The 22,850-nt window shown below is 36.4% G+C and overlaps 2 protein-coding genes and 2 non-coding genes across 4 annotated transcripts; 2 read left to right on the top strand and 2 right to left on the bottom strand.

The window, feature by feature from the left end:
• Positions 1–670: 670 nt before the first annotated feature.
• LOC125580379 (threonine dehydratase biosynthetic, chloroplastic-like) lies at positions 671–3,978 on the top strand. The gene is made up of 9 exons (XM_048744768.1): positions 671–1,206; positions 1,788–1,967; positions 2,037–2,306; positions 2,385–2,591; positions 2,664–2,912; positions 2,980–3,050; positions 3,132–3,249; positions 3,326–3,460; positions 3,554–3,978. Exons 1-9 carry the CDS (start codon positions 763–765, stop codon positions 3,692–3,694), a joined length of 1,815 nt encoding a protein of 604 aa, XP_048600725.1. The 5' UTR covers positions 671–762; the 3' UTR covers positions 3,695–3,978.
• Positions 3,979–4,474: 496 nt separating this feature from the next.
• TRNAR-UCU lies at positions 4,475–4,547 on the bottom strand. Its single transcript has one exon. It is a non-coding gene; the product is annotated as a tRNA-Arg (tRNA).
• An 816-nt stretch (positions 4,548–5,363) lies between these two features.
• On the bottom strand, positions 5,364–21,044 carry LOC125580101. Its single transcript, XM_048744075.1, is given in 5 exon segments — positions 5,364–5,384; positions 5,386–5,489; positions 5,492–5,576; positions 5,579–5,600; positions 20,986–21,044. Coding segments are annotated over 5 exon segments (291 nt in total).
• LOC125581159 lies at positions 17,744–17,860 on the top strand. The gene has a single exon (XR_007318870.1). It is a non-coding gene; the product is annotated as a U5 spliceosomal RNA (small nuclear RNA).
• Positions 21,045–22,850: the final 1,806 nt, after the last annotated feature.

A 22,850-nucleotide genomic window follows, 5' to 3' on the forward strand; every position in this document is an offset into this window, starting at 1 on the left:
TTACTAGCTGGGTATTATCCACTAAACAGATTCTTCTGATCAAATTTTACAATGCTTTTGCCGGATTCCTTGTCTTGGTTTATGGATTCAAAACGTACAAATGCTAATTAATACGTGATGGTGAATAGAGAGAAACAGAGAGTGTGCTTGATGGAAAAGGAATGGAGGGAGGGAAGAGTGAGGGTAAATAAGTTTCATTGTTAAGATAACTGTTCTTTTGTTACTCTTACCAGATTGTTCTGTCTTGAGTCCAAGAGCTTTCTCATTCTAGTCCTTCTTCTTCTCATGAGGTTTGAGCTCGCTCAACTGTGTGTGGCAGATAGAGGAATAGTGAAATGGATAAAATTGGAATTCTCATCCACAAGTTAGACCTTGATCAAAGTGTCAGTGACTCAGACCCAGTGGTGTGTAATTAATTAATTACAAATTAGAGGGGAAAAAACTAATGCACGCCGGATTAAATAGCAAGAAAAATAATAAAAAAGTGATTACTGGTGGAAAACATTATTTGAATCTTTAATTTTTTAAAAACTAAGTGAAAAAATCAAGGTGGAACCACTAGAGGAAACCATCCTTTTCCCCACAACATGTTGATGTTCCATCACATGCATTTGTCGTTATGCAATGCATGACAGAAAATGCATAACGCATTAAAAATTTAAAAGTTGTGCGTTTATAGAGAATAAGTAATCAATCAATCTGAGTCACAGATAGTTTTGTTGCCGCCGCCACCACCTACCACAATCTCTCCCTAGAGCCGCCATGGATTCCGTCAGGCTTCCAACGGCTCCTTCCTCTCTCCGTTCCCAAATGCTAGGTCAACCCCTTCACCGCATTCCCCTACCTCCTTGTAACCGCAACTTCCGGTTAAAACCGGTTATCGGCATCAATCTATCTCGAAACCACGTTTCTCCGGTTGCCGTTATCACCCGAGACGAAACGTCTGTAGCTCCTCTAGCTTCTCCTCAGCCACGTCTCAAGGTCTCTCCGAGCTCGCTCCAGTACCCCGCCGGTTACCTCAGCGCGGTTCCGGAGCGTGCGAGCGATCCCGAGAACGGGAGCATCGCGGAGGCGATGGAGTATTTGACGAACATACTCTCCACGAAGGTTTACGACGTGGCGATTGAGACGCCACTTCACTTGGCGAAGAAGCTATCGGAGAGGTTAGGTGTTCGCTTGTTTCTCAAGAGAGAAGACTTGCAACCTGTAAGTCTTCATTTTCACTCTGATTCTGATTTCACATTGAAAGAGTTCATTTTTAATGTTCAAGACGGAGGTCAGAAGTAGGAGTCAGTCGGGAGCTTAGATCATGACTAACCCGGGCTCTTAGGCTGCAGTTATTAGCTTTTTTATATTCGGCTAAGAACCGTTTTTTTAACTAAGAAAAACTAAGTACTGTATATAATAGCCGACTAACGAAAAGTGTTAAAAAAAAAAAAAAAAGTCAAATGAGTTAAGATCTCCAAATTAAAAACTCGGGTTAATGCGGGTTTCTTATGCTGGAGTTCTTAGTCTAATATATGAAACGTCTCTTAGCTTTTAACTAAGAAAAACTAAGAACACCATTTTTAGAGATCCGCATTAATCATACTCTTAGGCCGATTTTTCAAAAGCATAGACTATATTTTTAAAAATTGTTTAAAATATAGTTTAATTCTGATTTGCTGACTAGACGGATGTTTAGACCCCGAGTAGACGGATTTTTAGAACACTTATTTTTGCTGAGTCATGTATAAAATTTGAGGCTACGTTTTAAGTGTGTATCTGTGTGGTTGATGATGGTTCAGGTGTTCTCGTTTAAGCTACGTGGAGCTTACAACATGATGGTGAAGCTTCCAGCTGAGCAGTTAGCGAAAGGAGTCATCTGCTCCTCAGCTGGAAACCATGCTCAAGGAGTTGCTTTGTCTGCTGCCAAACTCGGCTGCACCGCCGTGATTGTTATGCCTCGTACAACTCCAGAGATCAAGGTGATGTCTTTGAATCCTTGTTGAATCTGAAGTTAGTATCTGATTGGTCTATGAAAAACAAAAAAACAGTGGCAATCTGTGGAGAACTTGGGTGCGACGGTTGTTCTTGTTGGGGATTCGTATGATGAAGCACAAGCATTTGCTAAGCAACGAGCTGAGGAAGAAGGTTTGACGTTTATACCTCCTTTTGATCACCCTGATGTTATCGCCGGACAAGGGACTGTGGGGATGGAGATCACAAGGCAAGCTAAAGGTCCGTTACATGCTATATTTGTCCCCATCGGTGGTGGTGGTTTGATAGCTGGTATTGCTTCTTACGTGAAGAGAGTTTGTCCCGAGGTACAGTGTGCAACTCTTTTGTACTCTTGTTGCTTTGGTGTTGTCACCTTATTGTGGCTTTATTGTGGGGTTATGCAGGTGAAGATCATTGGTGTAGAGCCAGCTGATGCAAACACTATGGCGCTGTCGCTGCATCACGGCGAGAGAGTGATACTAGACCAAGTTGGGGGGTTTGCAGATGGTGTAGCGGTTAAAGTAGTTGGTGAAGAGACTTTTCGTATATCCAGAAAGCTGGTGGATGGTGTTGTACTCGTCACTCGTGATGCTATCTGTGCATCGATAAAGGTAACAACGCTTGTGATACGGTTTGTAAGCAATTGCACAAGCAATGATCATTATATACTTATCTCTCTACAGGATATGTTTGAGGAGCAAAGGAACATTTTGGAACCAGCAGGTGCGCTTGCCATAGCTGGAGCTGAAGCGTACTGTAAATATTATGGGCTAAAGGACGTGAATGTTGTGGCCATAACCAGTGGTGCAAACATGAACTTTGACAAGCTGAGGATTGTGACGGAGCTGGCTAATGTCGGTAGGCAACAGGAGGCTGTTCTTGCTACTATCTTGCCGGAAAAGCCTGGAAGCTTTAAGAAATTCTGTGAACTGGTGCGTGTTTTGGTATTACAGCATTTAGCAGTTAATCCCGTTAATGTAATACATTTGATCGATGCAGGTTGGGGCAATGAACATAACCGAGTTCAAGTATAGATGTGGGTCTGAAAAGGAATCTGTTGTACTATACAGGCAAGTTTGTTCCTGAAAAAATATTCTTTATTCGTTGTTATTCGTCTTCTAATCTGGACAGTGTTGTGTATTGTTGCTTAGTGTTGGAGTGCACACACCCGGAGAGCTCAAAGCACTAGAGAAGAGAATGGAATCTTCTCAGCTCAGAACTAGGAACCTTACAAGCAGTGACTTAGTTAAAGATCACCTGCGTTACTTGGTGCGTCCCTTAAGTTGATAACTCCCGTTGATTGATGCAAGTTTGGTTATGTGAATCACACTTTGTATATTTCCAGATGGGTGGAAGATCAAGTGTTGAAGAAGAGGTTCTATGCCAATTCACCTTCCCAGAGAGACCGGGTGCTCTGATGAACTTCTTGGACTCTTTCAGTCCCCGTTGGAACATTAGCCTTTTCCATTACCGTGCAGAGGTTTATTTCTGAGTTCACCATTACACTAAAAGAAAGCTTTGTTGTAACTTTGAGGCTTTTTTTACTATACAATGTTTCCTTCTTTCAAAACAGGGTGGTGCAGGCGCGAATGTGTTGGTAGGAATCCAAGTGCCGGAGCAAGAAATGGTGGAGTTCAGAAACCGAGCTCAAGTTCTTGGATACGAGTACGTCTTGGTAAGTGAAGACACAGTTTTCAAGCTTCTGATGCACTGAGTTTAAAGCTCTGATGGAGAGACCAAATCCAAGGAAGTAGTAGAAGCCATGGGAGTCTTGCTTGCGTCCGTGGTTGTTCTTGAGCTCTCTGTTGGAACAAAATCTGTGAGTCTCGGGTCTGTTAGATGGGCTTTTATGTCACGGGCCTATTACGCTAGCCCAATATGTAACCTTTATTGCCTACAAGCTCTTATCAGTCACTATGCTATAATCTGTAGACTTTGGATACCTTTCAGCAAATGATGTGAGGGCTAACCTTCCAATAAATTTGATCTAACAACCAATTCTGTTGTAGATTTGTATGCAAATATATATCATATTATTCAAATCGCTCAGGATGAGGATGCCTAGGGGTTGATCTGGGCACAACCGGTTAAAACATTGGTCTTGGCCCCAAAAAAATTGGAGGCTTTTTACGTGGGCAAAAAAGCCCCAAATCATGAAAAAAAATTCTTAAAAAATGTTTCGAATCCCGTGATGATCTGGTCCTAAATTGATCAAATTTTCGACATATCAGCAAATCATTCTTCTTTTAAATAGAGCCAAAACGTATATAAATGATTAACTGTAGAAGTTACATCAAAATTATTACCGTCTACTGCTGTAAAAAAGAACAAATTTTATCACTGAAATAAATGAAAAGAGTCAAAAAGAAAGAAAAACGTATATAAATGATTAACTGTAGAAGTTACATCAAAATTATTACCGTCTACTGCTGTAAAAAAGGACGAATTTTATCACTGAAATAAATGAAAAGAGTCAAAAAGAAAGAAAAACCTTCACACCCGGTGGGACTCGAACCCACAATCGTTTGATTAGAAGTCAAACGCCTTATCCATTAGGCCACGGGTGCATCTTATGTAAACATATTTATTAAACTACATATCATTTCTGTTAAATATAAGAAATTGGTTCATTATCTGGTTATGATTCAAGTCTGGTTCAGTCACGTGTTTGTTATAAGCATAAAGGCACAGGATGAACAGTGTTGGAACATCAGCTAGCTATTGGCCTTGGTTCAAGAAGATGGAATAGATTGTGAGCAGTTCCTTGGCCACTAAATGTGCGTCTGGTGAAGATAGAAGTGGTAGGTCACTGGGGAATACTGCGAAGCCAGCAAGGAGGTAATGCAGAGACTTTTGTAGTGTTCTTGCTCTCTCTTTACGCTTGTGGAATGAGTAGTTGGAGTGTGTCGAGAAGGAGGAAATCCAGAGGAGAACAAGGCCATTCCTAAAGTAGCACGATTGCATTGAGAGTCTTGACGTGTTATCCAAGGAAGGTCTTTCTTTCGCCACCAATTTATATAGCACCACTCTTTGAGACATTTGGGTTTGTTTGGTATGTAATTACATGATGTAATGTAATGTAATCTAATCTAATCTCCTTTGTCTTTGAATTTTTATAGAGCCCTTTTTATATTTAGAAAATTATGATAGAGCCTTTCATTTGCCAATCCACTGCTAAGCTATATGCCTCAAGATTTAGACTTTAGTTTTCAGTTAAATTGAACATAGATGTTTTTTTTATAAGTAGAATTTGAACATAGACTAGTTGCATGGATTTGTTCTAAAGATATTTGGAAAAACGTTTTGACAAAAGAAACTTGGCGTGACTATTATTATCTAAATATATTAGACCCTCTCCAACAAAACTAATTAACGCTCGAACTTTATATCTCAAATCCGAATATTCTTTTTATTCCTCACGCAAAGAACATACACCATGTTAGTGGATACATTACAAACATGATAAAGAAAACATAACATAGATAAGAGAGATATTACAACGTAGTTCATAATCTGCTGACTCCGAGGGGAACCGAAGCTTGCCAAAGGATAGAAGTTGCCCAATTTCTAGATGGAGATAAAGAAAACTTGCTGTCTCTCCATCATCAGCCTTCTGCAGTCTTCATTGCTCCATATCTTAAAACACTTTCCTTACAAGCACACAAAATCACTTTAACTAGACACTAATTAGTAATCTCCTTTTTTAGGCCATCCCCATGAAGATATAAACCTCTAAGATAAATCAGAGGTTTTTCTCTTCTTCACCTTAGGGGATGGCCATTCTCTTTTGATTTGCGGTGTTCTGCCAAATTAAGAGAAGGTTTCAATAATGGAGGCTTGCTAGGGGTATTTATAGATTTTTATTTATTTTTCTTTGATTTGTGCTACTTTTTGGTTTGTCTATGGTCATGAAGACATTTAAAAAGAAACACCGAAAACCCGTCTTAGTGTTCTTTCCACTTTTTCTCATTACTTTTTCATATTTTTTCTAAGAAAACAGCTTATTAAAAATTTAAAACAATGAATCAATATATATCATGTTTGTTAATGTTCTTTATAAAGGATATTCCTTTTGTATCATAGATGGATGCATTATGTTATTTTGGTACATATACACGTATTTATTTTGTAGTTATTATATATTGCATGCTGAATAACAAAATACACAATAACACATAAGGGGAATAATCGTATAGTACTGTAAAGAGAGTGTTGGGAATATTTTTTTAAAAACTTCTATACATATATATTAGTGGAAGCAGATGATGCTGGAATCAAGGGGAGTCTTACGTGAATATGCTTGGAATTTTGGATCATCCTATGGAATATGCCATTCAACTAGATTGCCTTTTTTAGTAGTATACACTCATGATTCATATGATGACATCTGCAAAATTTAGGTTTATAACGAGTTATTTACTATACACTTAATCAGGTATGTAAACTACCCGAGTGACAGGAATGTAGAATTTTTTTTTAGAATATGATTATGAGACGATTAGTTAAATATACCCAATGGAAGTCTATATATGCTAACTACACACTGATTGATGTTAATGGTATGGTATATGGCATTTAAGTCATGAGTAGACGATTTTACCCTCTCTGTAATGATAAAAGCTTTTGCTGCCAATTCTGACGCGGTAGAAAGCAAAAATGTGTCAGCTGAATAAAGTAGTGTTTGAAGTCGTAAATTTACAGCCGGAGCTTTTTTAACCACATGATTTATTTATTTTGACAGCAAATTTGCATTTCTGAGAATCGAACCTTGGTCGCGTGTATAATAGTATGGCTGTAGTTACCACTGTGCTACGACACTTCTATTTAACCACATGATTTTTATCCATATTTACAAGTATATTATTTAGATAAATGTAACTTATGAAGATAAACTAATGCAGGAAAATAATTAACAATATGGTTATAACAATATAAAAAGAATTACTAGGACAAACTATCTCTCTACACAACGACCAAATAAACTATGTCTCCACAATAATATAACAATATGACTAACTCATTTCTTTATGATATTTATAATTTTGCCAAAAAATATATGTCCTGCAAATTTCTCTTCATTAGTCTCAAATTTAGAAAAACTACGAGCATATGAAAAAGAATATATTTGGGGGATCTTCCAATCCGTCTAACAACAACGACAACACGTAAAAGTTTCAGCTAATGTAATTTGTAACCGCTAAGACATAGTATTATATATGATCTAAAATAGCATGTACCAGATAACAAATTATCTATCAGCTAACATAACATGTACCAGGTAACAAAATCTTCTATCGACTTTTTATATCAAATTATATATCAGGTAACAGACCATGTACCTGGTAACAAATTTTTTATCAGATAACAACAAGTCTATTTGGAAATAACATACAATTAGATATTACGGTGAACCCTAGAGCGGCGATTTCTTCCTCTCCCCTACCTCTTCAACTTTTTCCTCAGATCTGAGGCCTTCTCCGGTCCGGCGCTTCTCGCCGGTACCGTGAGAGGGTCTCCTATTATCCTTATCCTTTTCAAGTTTAATTTTTTCTTAGGTGTATGTTCTTCGATGTTGCTGGAAAGAGATACAATTTATGTTCGTTTCAGTTGTGATCTTGTGCGTGGTGTGTGGCTTCTTGCCTTCTCCCCCGAAGATATGGATCCATATACGAAATAGAGACTCAAATCTCCGAGAATCCCATTTCGGTTTTCACCTATGCTGGTCTTTTTAGATCTAATGTATGTGGTGTGGTGTGGTGGTTTTTCATGGATTCCGGTTGTACTAAGAAGGATCTTGTTGGTGGGGCTTCGGTTGTCATGTCTGTGGTGTGTAGTCACATTAGAGGCGTGTGGAAGGCCCATTGACATCAGGGTGTGGAGTCGCATCAGAGGCGCGCGAAGAGCCCATTCACAGTCCAGTAGCATATCTTCTTTAGATATGGAGAGGTTCTACTTCGACGGTTATCTATTGCAACCATGCCGGTCTCGTAGCTTCAATAGATTGGGAGCTCTTTAACAAGACTTTGCAGAATTCCCTAGTCCACTAGTTGATAGGAAAGAAAAAAAAAGGGTAGACTAATACCATGGTGGTCTCATTTCAGCTGGTTTTTATACCTTGACGGTTCAAGGTTTATTACTTTGGTGCCTACTGGTATCAGGTTTATTATTTTGGTGCCTACTGGCATCGACATATACTGTTTTTTTTCCTTCTTTGTACTGGTGTATGTTTGCAGTGCTTAGTTTATGCATCTATGTACGACCATTGGTCATGAACTCTATATTGGAATGAGTGAGATTAAACGTCAAAAAAAAAAAGTCTATGTAGCATACCAACCATTTATTAATAATTTGATATATCAAACTATGTATACGCTAAAATTACATGTACCATGTAACAAACTAATTTATCAGATAATAAACAATTTATTAAAAAATGTATCAACTCGCAAACTATGTATCTACCAATTTATCAAGTAACAAACCATGTATGAAACAATGTATAAGTCGACAAACTATTTACCAAAACATTTATTAGCTAATAAACCATGTATGAAACAATGTATAAGTCGACAAACTATTTACCAAAACCCATGATCTTCTCTAAAGTTAATTAAATTCATAATTTAAAAATATTAATCGAATTTGAAAATATCCATAATCTTCCCAAAAGTTAATTAAACACATAATTTGAAATTATTAATGAGAAGGGGTTAGGGAATATAGGCTAGGAACAACATAGATTATATGATTATGTCTTGTCGAACGGACACCATCAATGCAGAAACTCGTTTCAATTCGAGTTAATAATCACTTCATGTCCACGAGACTAACAACGCTTTTAGCTGCGCAGAGTGTCTAGGGGTATTATAGTCTTGAAATTATTAACCAGAAATCATGAGTAGTTTGCCAATATAAATGTCTAATAGGTATACAGACACCAATTAACTCTATGCTTATTCCTCGAGATACAAATATTATAGTTATCCCTTATATATTAATTGAGGAACATTTGAAAAGATGTAACCTCAATTTTGTATTAATTAAAAGAGGCCCCAATGCATAGGTGACACTCAATTAGGTAGTCAATTACATTCAATTGAAAAATAAGTAGGTCCACATTCGATTTTTATATGTTGTTAGATACATAAGTTGGTCAAACTATATGATATGATATGATATTTTCTTTCCTTAAATAAAACCTACGGAATTACCATAAATGACTAATATATATATGACAATTAATGAGTTTAATAATAAAGATTTGATAACAATGTATATCTCCTCCATCATTTTTTGTTTAATTTTATATTATTAAAATAAATTAAACAATCAAATTAGCTATAAAAATAAAATTTAGATTTTTTCGTATATGTTATATTTTGATTTTTTAAAAACGACAATAAATGACTAAAACTATTAAAATTATTATGTTAAAAATTAATGATCAATTGGTTTAACATTTTTATTATAAGAAGATACACATGATTTTAAAACATATGAGTAAAAAATATCATTTAATAATAAAATAAATAAATAAATATATATATATATATATTAAACACTATATACCATAAGATTACATAAATATTTTAATATTAAAACTTTCAATGAATTTTCAAGAACATTTATAAATTATAAATTTATTAAAGATTTCAGATTGAAAATTTTGTTATCGATGATTTAAATATTTTGTTATAAAACGATATGAACGATCATAGAACTGTATGATTATAAATTCTTATTTAATAAATAACTATACAAAATATACTATTCCTAGAAAAATAGGTTGGTTCATCTTAACTTATATTACACTTTTTATTAAACTAACTATCGAATTGATAAATAACGTACCAAAAAATATTTTGCACTTTCCTTAAATAAAAGCTACGAAATTACCTAATATGATTAACGTATATGTGAAAATTAATTATAATGAATAATAAATATTTGATAACAATTTTTGTATCTTAGTTCTTTTTTTAATTTTATATTATTAAAATATATTTAAAAATCACATTAAATATATAATAAAAACATTTATAATTTTTCTTATATGTTATATTATTAATTTTTCAAAACGTCTATAAATTATTAGAAATTTGAATATCCCCACTCTGAAAATTTTGTGATCAATAGATTATTTTTTTTGTCATAATAAGTTACAAATGATCATAAAATTGTATTAATATGAACTTTTATTTAATATTATAAGAAGATACACATTATTTTAAAACCATATGAGTAAAAAATATCATTTAATAATAAAACATATATATTTATATATATATATAGATTATACTATATACCATAAGATTACATAAATATTTTAATATTAAAACTTTCAATGAATTTTCAAAAACATTTATAAATTATAAACTTATTAAAGATTTCACATTGAAATTTTTGTTATCGATTATTTAAATATTCAGTTATAAAATGATATGAATGATCATAGAACTGTATGATTATAAATTCTCATTTAATAAATGACTATATAAAATATACTATTCTTAGAAAAATAGGTTGGTCCATCTTGACTTACATTATATTTTTTATTAAACTAACTATCTAATTGATAAATAATCTACCAAAATTTTTTTTGCACTTTCCTTAATTAGAAGCTACGAAATTACCTAATATGATTAACGTATATATGAAAATTAATTATTATGAATAATAAATATTTGATAACAATTTTGTGTCTTAGTTCTTTTTTTAATTTTATATTATTGAAAGATATTAAAAAATCACATTAAATATATAATAAAAACATTTATATTTTTTCTTATATGTTATATTTGAATTTTTCAAAATGTCTATATATTATTAGAAATTTGAATATTCACACTCTGAAAATTTTGTGATCAATAGATTATTTTTTTGTTATAATAAGTTACAAATGATCATAAAATATAACGCATATGAATTTTTATTTAATAAATATTCAAACTAAATAATATATATATATAAACACTAATGATTTAAAACAACAAGATTGGCTGATCAATTTAGTCGTCCAGTTGAAATCTTTCAAAAGTATGTGAAAGACTAAAGTCAAAGTAAATATTGATTTAGAATAGTAGTTATATTTTACTAACCAAATACCGAAAAAACCGAACCGAACCGAAACTAACCCGATATCCGGGTTGAACACCCGTAATCCAAATGAAGCCAAACTATTGTTTCATTCTCCAAAATATAATAAAAATAATAACTTAATCCCGCGCAAGGCGCGGGTCTTATCCTAGTATAGTTTAATCTTCTAGCAAAGTTTTAATCAATTAACTTCTTAAGCACATTTTCTTCAAATATTCAAAAAACTTAACTTAATTCACTATAATGTATGTATATATATATATATATATTGCTTAAAATTCACTATTAATATTTGGAAAAGTGGTGTTTCAAAAAAAAAATATATATTTGGAAAAGTGAAAAAACTTAATATAGTATATGCAATATTTAAAATATATATTTTGTCAATTTTTGATACTATAAAATCAGGTACGAGCCGGTAGAAAAGGTTTCCTAAACCACATCTATTTTAACATGGTTTGATCTACATGAAAAAAAAGTAAAGTTTTAATTATTTTCAAACAAGTTTTTTTAATGACCCGGTATCATCGTACCTACTGCTAGGACTACGAGTTTTTTCTTTGAGACATTCATTCCAATCTTATTGCACCATAATAGCAGGTAGTATAATTTATTTTTTTGAATAGTACACTAGTATATGAAATCCACCTTCTGTGGTTGTATTATATCTAAATTGACTTCACATGTAGTTCGACGCCCAAAGAAAAAATGAAAGTTTTGATCCACCTTATGGGATTCTTCCCAACTTCTACAGATAAAAAAAAACATGACCTGATGTTGGGGTCAAAATCGGTCACGACGGAATCAATGTCTGAAAGTTTGTTGGGGTCGAAAACGGTTACGACGAAGTTAACGTCCAAATCCCCGAAGAAGAAAAACGTAGGAAACTTCTTCGACAAATACTTTTTCGAAATAGATTCTTCTTTACGAAAACCTTTACGGAAGAGACTCGAATCATCGGACAAGAACTCGAGAAGGATCGCTACGTAGCGACCGAGCTCGAACCAAAGTTCAGTCGCTACGTAGCGACCGAGCTCTTCCGAAACGTCGATATGATATCAATCCATGCATTCTCGTCTACCCTTCGATGCTATCTCCAGAATACCGTAGCAAACCCATCACACATTCCCCGCCATTTCTAAGTTATCAATCAAACTTTACCGTAAAAACCGCGGAAAGTTCATTCTTTATCGAAAGAAGCCGTAATAAACGCTTCGAGTTGGAAGACGGCCCAAAGGGACCTAAGACATGACTCGAGGCCCAACTTACAATTTCTTAATCAACAACCCGTAAACCGCATGTCGGTTTACGCTTGGTTCGCAAGGGAAGATAAATGTCAAGTTTCCGCGGATAAATACGAAATTTGGAAGATGATTACGAAGATCGGACAAAATGGAATATCTCCATTTTTATGCTATGGCGGCTTAAGGGCAGAAGAGGAAAAGCGTAAACCGACCTTGGAGCCAGTATATAAGGGGTCCTAGGCGAGAGGCATGAGGAGAGGACTTTTCTCAGAGCAAACTTAGCACTTAGAGCAATTTTAGGCAATTTTCCGTTTTTGTTATTCGAGCTGCGACTCAACTAGGTTTAGCCGTCTTAGGGTTGCTAGATCTAGGAATCTCGCCGACAGCTCTCAGAGCCCAGGCACTTACCTTGTTGTAAACGCTCAAACGCAGATTCGGATTAAGACTTCTATTTGCTCTCTTCTTACGATTTTTATACTTTATCGTTGTCATTATCGTGTTCTGATTTGCTTTGCTTGTGGTATTAGCAGATATCCGGGATCTCTGGGAAATTAGGGTTTTTCATAGTTTCCTTATTTAAACGGAAATCGACAGTGCGAATTTCGGTTTCCACAGTTTGGCGCTAGAAGGAGGGGGGTACGGATCAATCTAACTCTCAGCCACAAAACGCTTGATCAAAACAATGTCTGGAAACACGAAAGACAAAATCGCAGTTCGCAACAACGCTGGTAAGACAACCCCAGCCGCCACTGCGCATATGGCCAACGATTACGCAAACGCCATAGTGCCTAAAAAAAAAAACCTAGCCGCGACTTTTTGCCAACAGGAAGTGCTACGAGACGAGCTTGCGATTTCCCTGTCTAAACAAACAGGAAAATGATAAATTTTATCAAATCCCGTAAGTTTGGCTCATTTCCGAGCTAAAAAAGTTTCAATGCGTAAGGGTTTTACCAAAACACGTTTTCCAAAAACTTTTCGGAAGGTAAAACTTGTTCTCCCAAAAACCGCAGAAAATCCCTAGGTTAATCACGGAAAAAGGAAGCGCAGAAAATCGATTACACAGCTCAGTCGCTACGTAGCGATCGAGCTCTAGCCAATCTCGGTCGCTACGTAGCGACCGAGCACGCACAAGGCTCGGTCGCTACGTAGCGACCGAGCACGCACACAGCTCGGTCGCTACGTAGCAACCGAGAACGCACACAGCTCGGTCGCTACGTAGCGACCGAGCACGCACACAGCTCGGTCGCTACGTAGCGACCGAGCACGAACACAGCTCGGTCGCTACGTAGCGACCGAGCACGAACACAGCTCGGTCGCTACGTAGCGACCGAGCTCAAGCCAACTCTCCACTCGCTACATAACGACCTGAAAGGCCTCAGAAAGGTCCTCCTTTGCGTTCTCGTTTGAATCCTCATCGAAACGCTTTTCGTTTCGTCTCAATCGGAGTTTCCGTTGAGATTTTACGACGAAAACAAGTAGGACTCTTCTTAGCTTGCTTCCACTCGCTACGTAGCGACCTGTCAGACCTTCACTCGCTACATAGAGACCTGTCAGGCCTCAAAACGGTCCTCCTTTAGGTTCTCGTTTGAATCCTCATCGAAACGCTTTTCGTTTCGTCTCAATCGGAGTTTCCGTTGAGATTTTACGACGAAAACAAGTAGGACTCTTCTTGGCTTGCTTCCACTCGCTACGTAGCGGCCTGTCAGACATTCACTCGATACATAGCGACCTGTAAGGCCTCAGAAAGGTCCTCCTTTAGGTTCTCTTTTGAATCCTCATCGAAACGCTTTTCGTTTCGTCTCAATCAGAGTTTCCGTTGAGATTTTACGACAAAAACAAGTAAGACTTGTCTAAACTCCTTCACTTGCTCCTACTCGCCCTTACCTCCATCTTTGTTTTCTCCTTCAAATCTCGATCGAAACGTCTCTTGTTTTGTTTGGAGTTACCATTGAAACTTTACGATAAAAAAAAACCCGCAAAGACTTGTTTTCTCGCTTGGATTCATATTAATCGTATAAAACGGTAACGGTTAACTTAACACCTTAGCCGCCTCAACTATACGATTACATTGAACCTTTTTATAAAAATTGACGTCGTATCTAAGGAGAAGATAACAGCCAAGTTCGGAAGATAAATGTCAAGTTTAAAGGATAAAGACCAATATCGAAAATGGCGAACATACACGAGAAGAGGAAGGGGAAATAAGCAAGCAAAACTGAGAAGAGACAAAACTGCGTCGTCGAGATAACTAAGGTATTTCCGACTTGAAATTTTTGAAATCAGTCTTGGAATTTTTGTAGGAAATTACTAAGAAATAAAAACGCCTTTGAGACTGCCATAGAACTTTAGGAAACGTAAAACCTAGGTGGATAGTCTAGCGAACTAAGTCTTAGGCGATTTTTCTTGTCTCGATATATCATTCCATAACTGTTCAGCCAGATCTTGCAAACCGATCTAAACTCTCCAAAAATCGAGAAACGATCGCCACGCATATCAAGCTCGCTATCTAAAGAGAGAAAAAACTAGAGACATGAACGTCGTCTTAAAACCGATTCGTTTCTAGCAATTTTCTCAGAACCGACATATTCCAAGTCGTCAAAGTGGAAACAAACCAAATCACAGTCCCAGCGTCGTCTTTAAATCGTCCAGGATTATTGATCATTTCAAACCTTAGAAGAAGAAACGTACACAACCCTTCAAAGTATCGGTTCAACTGTTTTCTTTCGTAAAAAAAAAAAGGGAGTAGGTACGTATACTATACTCGTATACTCTCAAACTTCAAAAACTTTTGCAAATCGTCTCAAATAGGCAAACGACGATCTAAAATTCGTCTAAACGCTAGCAACATATCCAGACGATCATGAACATAATCTCAAAGACTATACATCATTTCTTGTCGCAATCATGCGTACAGAAAACATATACCAATATCAAACTGAAACTCGACGATTAGCCAAAGTATTGAAGCTCTTTCCTGTTTTAAAAAGCCAGTTTCGCTTAAAAATTTCTACGAGAAATCTTCAATCACCAAAGCATTTCTTTCAGTTTCCGTTGTACCAAGTGAGTCACGGAAAAGCATCGAAAACATTTGTGACGAAGAAAACTCGAAAATAGATGTAACAATCGTGCACAAAGAGACGCTTTCCTCCCGATGGTGGCTAGATCCACCTCTGGTCGACCAATTCGTTCCAGAAACGAATGGGTCATGAGAATCCTTTCATAAAACCTATGAAAAACGTTCTGCGACTAGATCGTAATGAAATAAACTTCGGTAACACTCCATGAGTAACTCCAAGAAACTTTCACCTAGGATCGAAATCACAGCAGAAACGTTTCTCGTGAAACCCACAGAAATAACGCTACTTTAACATACGTTTACATATGACCGATCTACAACCTTCGTAAAACCGGTCCCCGTTACTTACGCGAAAAATCCTTCGTACAATCAGACCAATTCTTACGAAGAAACTTTCTAAAGTTAACATAACATGCTTTATGAACAACTATGCGGCACGCTGGCTTATGTTTTTCTTTTCCCTCGGTCACATCCGAGAAGGCAGTCGTCCCGCCACTGACTCCACACTGGTTATGTAGCAAACCTCTTGGGCTTCGTCTTCCTCAAGCATAAAGATTCGATTTTCATAAGACTATAGGTCTTATTATACGAAATATTCGTTGCATAACTGAAACCTAGAGCGGAGAATCGTTTTCTACGACTATCGGCCATATTAGCATGGATAACCCCGGCAAACTTGGCCTATCAATCTCAACAAGCGCTCTTTGGCCCTCGGTCAATTACGCCTTCCACTAAAGGTCCAAACCAATATTTGCCATCCCCTTTAAGGACAATCGTAAACTAGCATGACCTTAAATGTTAAAGTACCATGGTCTAATCTTTGACCTACAACATCCTTGGCTATCTGAGAAACCATAGCTCCATCACTTAACGGCTAAACGACAATCTACGATTTGTCTAAAAACGTCGCGTGACTATTAAGAGAATAATTATTGTATAGCCTACAGTCGGAAGTCATATGATAAATTCTTCGTAACGAAACTCAGTCCTAACAACCAAATGGTTAAAGGAGGATCTAAACTTTTCGAAAATTGACCGAGTTCAATACGCTCCACAATTCACTTTAAGCCCGCAACGTTTTACCCATAATACGCGGCATGTAAGGAAAAATCCGTAACAAAGCTTCTAGAGCTATACGAAACATCCTAAAAAATGCACGAAATAGATCTCGGAAAGCCAACACTTCACAACGCACAATGCAGGAAAACGCTTCTTCCCATGAAAAAATTTACGCGACACCTCAATCCTAATTCCTCGATCGCAAATCAAATTATTAGCATCCAAACAGGAACAACAATTTTGGCTGCGAACATCCGTAGTCAAACAAGAACGTTTCTCAAACTTTACCGTAAAAACCGCGGAAAGTTCATTCTTTATCAAAAGAAGCCGTAATAAACGCTTCGAGTTGGAAGACGGTCCAAAGGGACCTAAGACATGACTCGAGGCCCAACTTACGATTTCTTAACCAACAACCCGTAAACCGCATGTCGGTTTATGCTTGGTTCGCAAGGAAAGATAAATGTCAAGTTTCCGCGGATAAATACGAAATTTGGAAGATGATTACGAAGATCGGACAAAATGGAATATCTCCATTTTTATGCTATGGCGGCTTAAGGGCATAAGAGGAAAAGCGTAAACCGACCTTGGAGCCAGTATATAAGGGGTCCTAGGCGAGAGGCATGAGGAGAGGACTTTTCTGAGAGCAAACTTAGCACTTAGAGCAATTTTAGGCAATTTTCCGTTTTTGTTATTCGAGCTGCGACTCAACTAGGTTTAGCCGTTTTAGGGTTGGTAGAACTAGGAATCTCGTTGACAGCTCTTAGAGCCCAGACACTTACCTTGTTGTAAACGCTCAAACGCAGATTCGGAATAAGACTTCTATTTGCTCTCTTCTTACGATTTTTATACTTTATCGTTGTCATTATCATGTTATGATTTGTTTGGCGTGTGGTATTAGCAAGATATCCGGGACCTCTGGGAAATTAGAGTTTTTTTTAGTTTTCTTAATTAAACGGAAATCGACAGTGCGAATTTCGGTTTCCACACCTGAGATTGCAGTAGATTAGTAGAAGAAAACCATTTATTTGTTCTTTGGCAAGAAATAATCTATTGGTTCAGGTTCACTAATCGGTTTTCTCTCGACTTAAAAGAAGGTGACATCATTTCTGTTCAAAGCCTAAATTATTATAGGCTCATAAAAGGCCCATGAAGAGTTGCAAATAAGTAAACGCCATTTTGGCTTTTTTGTTCGAGAGTCCCACATCGGAAAACGGATTGAAGTTATCAGCAGAAGTTGTATTATAAATATTATAAATAGAGACTCTCTCGTCTCCGTAAATAATCACGCAGCCATGTGGTGAGCACAAAGCTAACTATTCTTTCGCCTTTTACTAAAGAATACCGTGTGTTCTCCACGCTAAGTGGCATACGCCTATTTTTGGAGGTTCCTGCTTTCGAGTGGGCCCAACAACAAATAGTTTAATTTTTACTGATCTGGTTTAAAACATATTACCTTGTTTAATTTATTTGGTTAAAGGATAAAAAAAATTCTTACAATAACGAACCGTTTTCAAACGATGGTTAACCCTAAGTCCCTAACTATACCCAAATGATTTAAGTTAAATTATTACTGTCACGAAATAGCCTTGTTAATTTTGTTTAGTATCTAAATACAAAATGACAAAGACACGAAAGAATAATTCGATAGACATTTATATGTATATTACGGGGTCAATATTTTAAATTCAGTTATTTCGGGTCATTATATTTACTCTTATGTGTATATGTGTTGCTGAGGACTGTGGCACGCGATTGAAAGTGACAGGACAACGGATGCATGATCGACTGTGTTTGTTCGATGTTTTGAAACCAAAGAAAGAGCATGATGTTCTGTCTCTTTGATATCTTAAATTTTGTTAAAAGACTGTTTATACCGGTTTAACCAACATGTTATTACGGGTGTAACTGTAACAACTAAAAGGAATATATGGAATGATAGGAAATATAATTTCTGGAATTTAATGGAATGGAATCAACATTCCACTTATTCCAAAACGTTTTTGATTTGGAATGATTTTTCAAATGATAGTTATTTTTTTTTATGGAATGTTATGGAATGATATGGAATACACATTCCATTTTTTAGTTGTAACTGGTGAATTTTTTTTGGAATGCACATGAATCAAGCATTCTGAAAGTTTTTATTCCAAAAAACTGCATTCCAGTTGCAGCCTACGTAGTATTAGGTCTAATAGACTGCCACAAGCAAGTAAAAACTAAAATTTTAAAAATACTACTCCCTCCGTTTCATTAAGATATACTCCATCTGTTCTTAAATATAAGATGTTTAAATATAAACACATATATTAATAAAACTACTTTTTGTCTAGAAAGCATCATTAAAACTATAAATTAATGGTATTCAACCAATTACAAAATAAACTATCAAAATATGATTCGGTACACAATTTTTAATAAAATAAAAATTATCTAGGAGAATGAAACATTTTATATATTGGAACATCAAAATTTTTGTAAAACATCATACATTTAGGAACAGATGGAATAAGTTTTAGAAAAAAAATTGTTTCACAAAGATATATTTTTTATGTTTTCTATATAAAAATTACAATTTTCAATAAAATTAATTGGATTTATTAAAAGACCATTGATTAAAAAGCATTGGAATTTGATAATTTCAAAAAACTATGCATGATTAATGTGTTTTTGTGAAAACACCAAAACATTTATTTTTAAGAAACCCACGTAGTATTTGGTCTTAGACATGTAGGACCCTGTGGCTAAATGGTAAATAAAAAAAAGAGATTTGTGACACCAACACGATTTAACTATTACGTGAAATTAAATGACATTGTTCATGAATACATATACGGATGTAGACCTTTGTTTTTGGTGCATTTACATATCCAAAAGATAATCTATTTGTAAGCGACACTTCTCCTAGTAGATTGATATGTACCACTTATAGATCTGAAATATATATTTTTTTAATTAATCTGAAATATTATAGGTTAATCAAAAATCATTCATATGTCCGAAATATTCTTCATCAGTATTCGTCATTGTGTATATTATATTTGTACGAATATATATATATATATATATATATATATTATTTTCGTACCTACGCTATGGATTAATATCTAAGTTTTATTAAATATATTTTCGTTATGAAGATACAGTAAATCATATCGATGTATAATTCATTTATGAAAACATGTACACTGGTGTCCACTTTCGTTATTTCTACAACTGCAACGAGGATAGCATTTGTCTTGAATTTCGGATACGCATTGCCTGGCAGCCTTCTCTGCATTTGGATCACATTTTCCGCTGTGAAGGTAATCAAGTTGTGGCGCACAATCGTCTGCCTCCACTATTTTATATCAACAACAAAATATTAGCTGGTAGATAATAAAATTGATAATGCAATAAATACAAGTTTTATAAAACGTATACCATCAAAATGTTTTCTAATCGAAACCATATATATATATATTACCTTTTGTATTGGGCAGCACGAAAAATATGAGAACACAAGAAACCACAAACAAAGTAGCAGATTTCATGATGCAAAATTTAATAAATGATTTTTATGTTTTTTTTTAATTTTTTTTTGTTTATTTCGTACTGAACATTTTCTCATCACTATTGCTAGTATATATATGAAAAACACACAAAGACATTTTGAATTATTACTCAATTAAAAGGTAGCAAAATCATATTTGACCAAAATAATTAATCCGGGTAATAAATTATATTTGATTTAAAAGTAATCCAGATTTGCACATCTATACATATTAATTAGCATTTTCTCTTTTTATGCATTCATGTCAGCATCTGTGTGCTAATAGTAATTGCAATTTGGCTATATATATACTATGGCGGGTCCGTGCTACGTGCATGATTTGGATTAATGTCTCATTTCCATGTGAAAAAATGGTATAATCATTGTTTGTTAGGTATTTTTTAGTTTCATGTTCTATTGATTGTTTGACTTTATCCGCAAGTTAGCTTTCAGACAGAGTCTTATCCGAGACAAAATTGAAACTGAGGTCTTCTGGAGTTATGCCGTCCGAGTCTTGAGCTAAGCAGCTGCCCCCAACCTGTCTGAGTGATAGCTTCCCTTAATAATATTATTTTTCTGCCTCAACGATCCTCAAAAATTTTAACTTCTCTTTGAAGACTTTAAGACCTTTAACAATATACTTCGGAGCAACCACGATTTCATAAAACATTCAAGTTTCACTAAACAATTGATCCGGACAAGCACTCGCCATTTAGCCAATGGTTGAGATCTCAACATCTCATTTTTGGTGCACTTTTGGAAACACACATCAAGGAGCAAAATTTGGCTTCTCTAATGCAAAAATTATGCCCGGGTTGGAGCTTCGCTTCTAATCATGCCTCTGATGAAGATGGGTGTATTATCATCATTTGGAAACACCCTGCTGTCATTAATCTTTTACACCAAACCCGTCAAACCCTTACTTGCGAAGTCACAATAAGCTCTACCCTGAAGTTTGTATATACAGCAGTGTATGCAGCTAATACGGTTGCAGAACGAACAGATCTCTGGATAGACCTCCTAACAATCCATCAAACTCTCTCTTTAGATGCTGTTCCATGGGCGGTGGGAGGAGATTTCAATCAAATCCTTCACCCATCTGAACACTCCTCTACCTCAGCAGCCGCCTTCACCCCTCCTATGATTGATTTTGCTGATTGCCTCCTGCAAGTGGGCTTGTTTGATCTGCGTTATCAAGGCCCCTTAAACACTTGGTCAAACAAATGTCACACTCAACCTATTGCGAAGACACTTGATAGGCAACTGGTAAATCAACCTTGGATCTCCACCTTTCCCCACAGCCTAGCCAATTTCCTTTCCCCCAACATCTCTGACCATTCGCCGTGTGTCCTTGATCTAGCCTCCCCCTACCCATAGCTGGAACCAAACCCTTCAAGTTCTTCAATTACCTTACCAAACACCCAAAATTTGTGTTTACTGTGGAGGACTTCTAGATTCAGGCCGGTAGCATTGCTTCCACTCTTGGAGAGCTATGCTGGAAACTGAAACAAATAAAACGAGTGCTCAAAGAATTAAATTTTGCAAATTTCTCAAAAATTCAGGAGAGAGTGATTATAGCTAATAGTTTGTTGAAACTTGTGCAGGCAGAAGCTCTTCAGTCACCTACTACATTGTTGTTTGAAAAAGAGAAAGAGCTCCATGATAAATGGGAATTTCTCAGAGCTATTGAGGAGGCATATTTCAGGCAAAAATCGCGTATTAATTGGCTAAGGGAAGGAGATTTAAATACCTCTTACTTTCATCGGATATGGAAGGTCCGTTATGCGGTTAATACCATCAGCTCCTTCCTTCTGCCAAAGGGTACACTGATCACGGACCCTATTGCTATGGGTGAGCTTGCAATCTCGCACTTTAAGAGTATACTAGCACCAGACGTCCTGCCGATCACGATCTCCACTCCCCAATGGCTTGCTTCTATTCTGACATTTCGTGTCTCTCCCGAACAAACCGCCATTATGTCTGCTTCGCCATCACCGGAAACAATCACCAAGACCCTCCTCAGACTAAAACCAAATAAGGCTCCAGGCCCCGATGGCCTCGCCTCTGGCTTCTTTAAAGCTTCTTGGCCGATCATTGGTCCTGAAGTCCTCTCCTCCATGGGTGCTTTCTTCTCAACTAGGTTCTTGCCTGCGGTTGTAAACTCCACCATCCTCTCCCTTGCCCCCAAGCACCCGGGTGCCTCAGCCGTTACTGACTACAGTCCTATCTCCTACTGCTCCACCCTCTACAAAGCCATCTCAAAAATACTTGTCACCAAGCTTAAGCCCATTCGGTCTGAACTTATCCTCCCCAACCAAACTGCTTTTGTGCAAGGCCGCCTTCTTGTCAAAAATACAATCTTAGCCACTTAGGTAGTCGATGGCTATCACAAGCAGATTGGCCCTCCCTGACTCACCTTGAAAGTTGATATAGCAAAGGCGTTTGATACTCTAAATTGGGATTTCCTCTTCATCTGCTTGAGCACTCTACAGATCCCATCAATCTTCATTCACTGGTTGAAACCTTGTGTCTACACTCCATCTTACACAATCGGTTACAATGGGACTGTGCAAGGCTTCTTCAAAGGGCGTCGTGGACTTAGGCAAGGTGATCCACTCTCCCCTTACCTATTTGTTGTTTCTATGAACTGTCTCTCTCAGCTATTGAACAGAGGTGCAGAGGAAGGGAAATTTGGCTATCAGGCTAAATGCTCATCCTCAAAGCTCACCCATCTTTGCTTCGCCGACGACCTTCTCATATTCACGGACGGCAAACTGAGCTCTGTCCAAGCAATCCTAGCTATTTTGGATGAGTTTGCTGCGCATTCTGGCCTTAAGTTCAGCCTCCAGAAAACTTCGTTTGTATC

Source organism: Brassica napus, chromosome C1 (assembly GCF_020379485.1).
Source record: "Brassica napus cultivar Da-Ae chromosome C1, Da-Ae, whole genome shotgun sequence".
NCBI lineage: Eukaryota > Viridiplantae > Streptophyta > Magnoliopsida > Brassicales > Brassicaceae > Brassica > Brassica napus.

What these genes read in the sequence shown, in the direction of transcription:
- LOC125580379 (XM_048744768.1), top strand. Translation starts at nt 763, where the DNA reads ATGGATTCCGTCAGGCTTCCAACGGCTCCTTCCTCTCTCCGTTCCCAA. An exon ending in CTATCTGTGCATCGATAAAG is followed by an intron (nt 2,592 to 2,663) that starts GTAACAACGCTT and finishes ATCTCTCTACAG; the next exon opens with GATATGTTTGAGGAGCAAAG. An exon ending in GAATCTGTTGTACTATACAG is followed by an intron (nt 3,051 to 3,131) that starts GCAAGTTTGTTC and finishes ATTGTTGCTTAG; the next exon opens with TGTTGGAGTGCACACACCCG.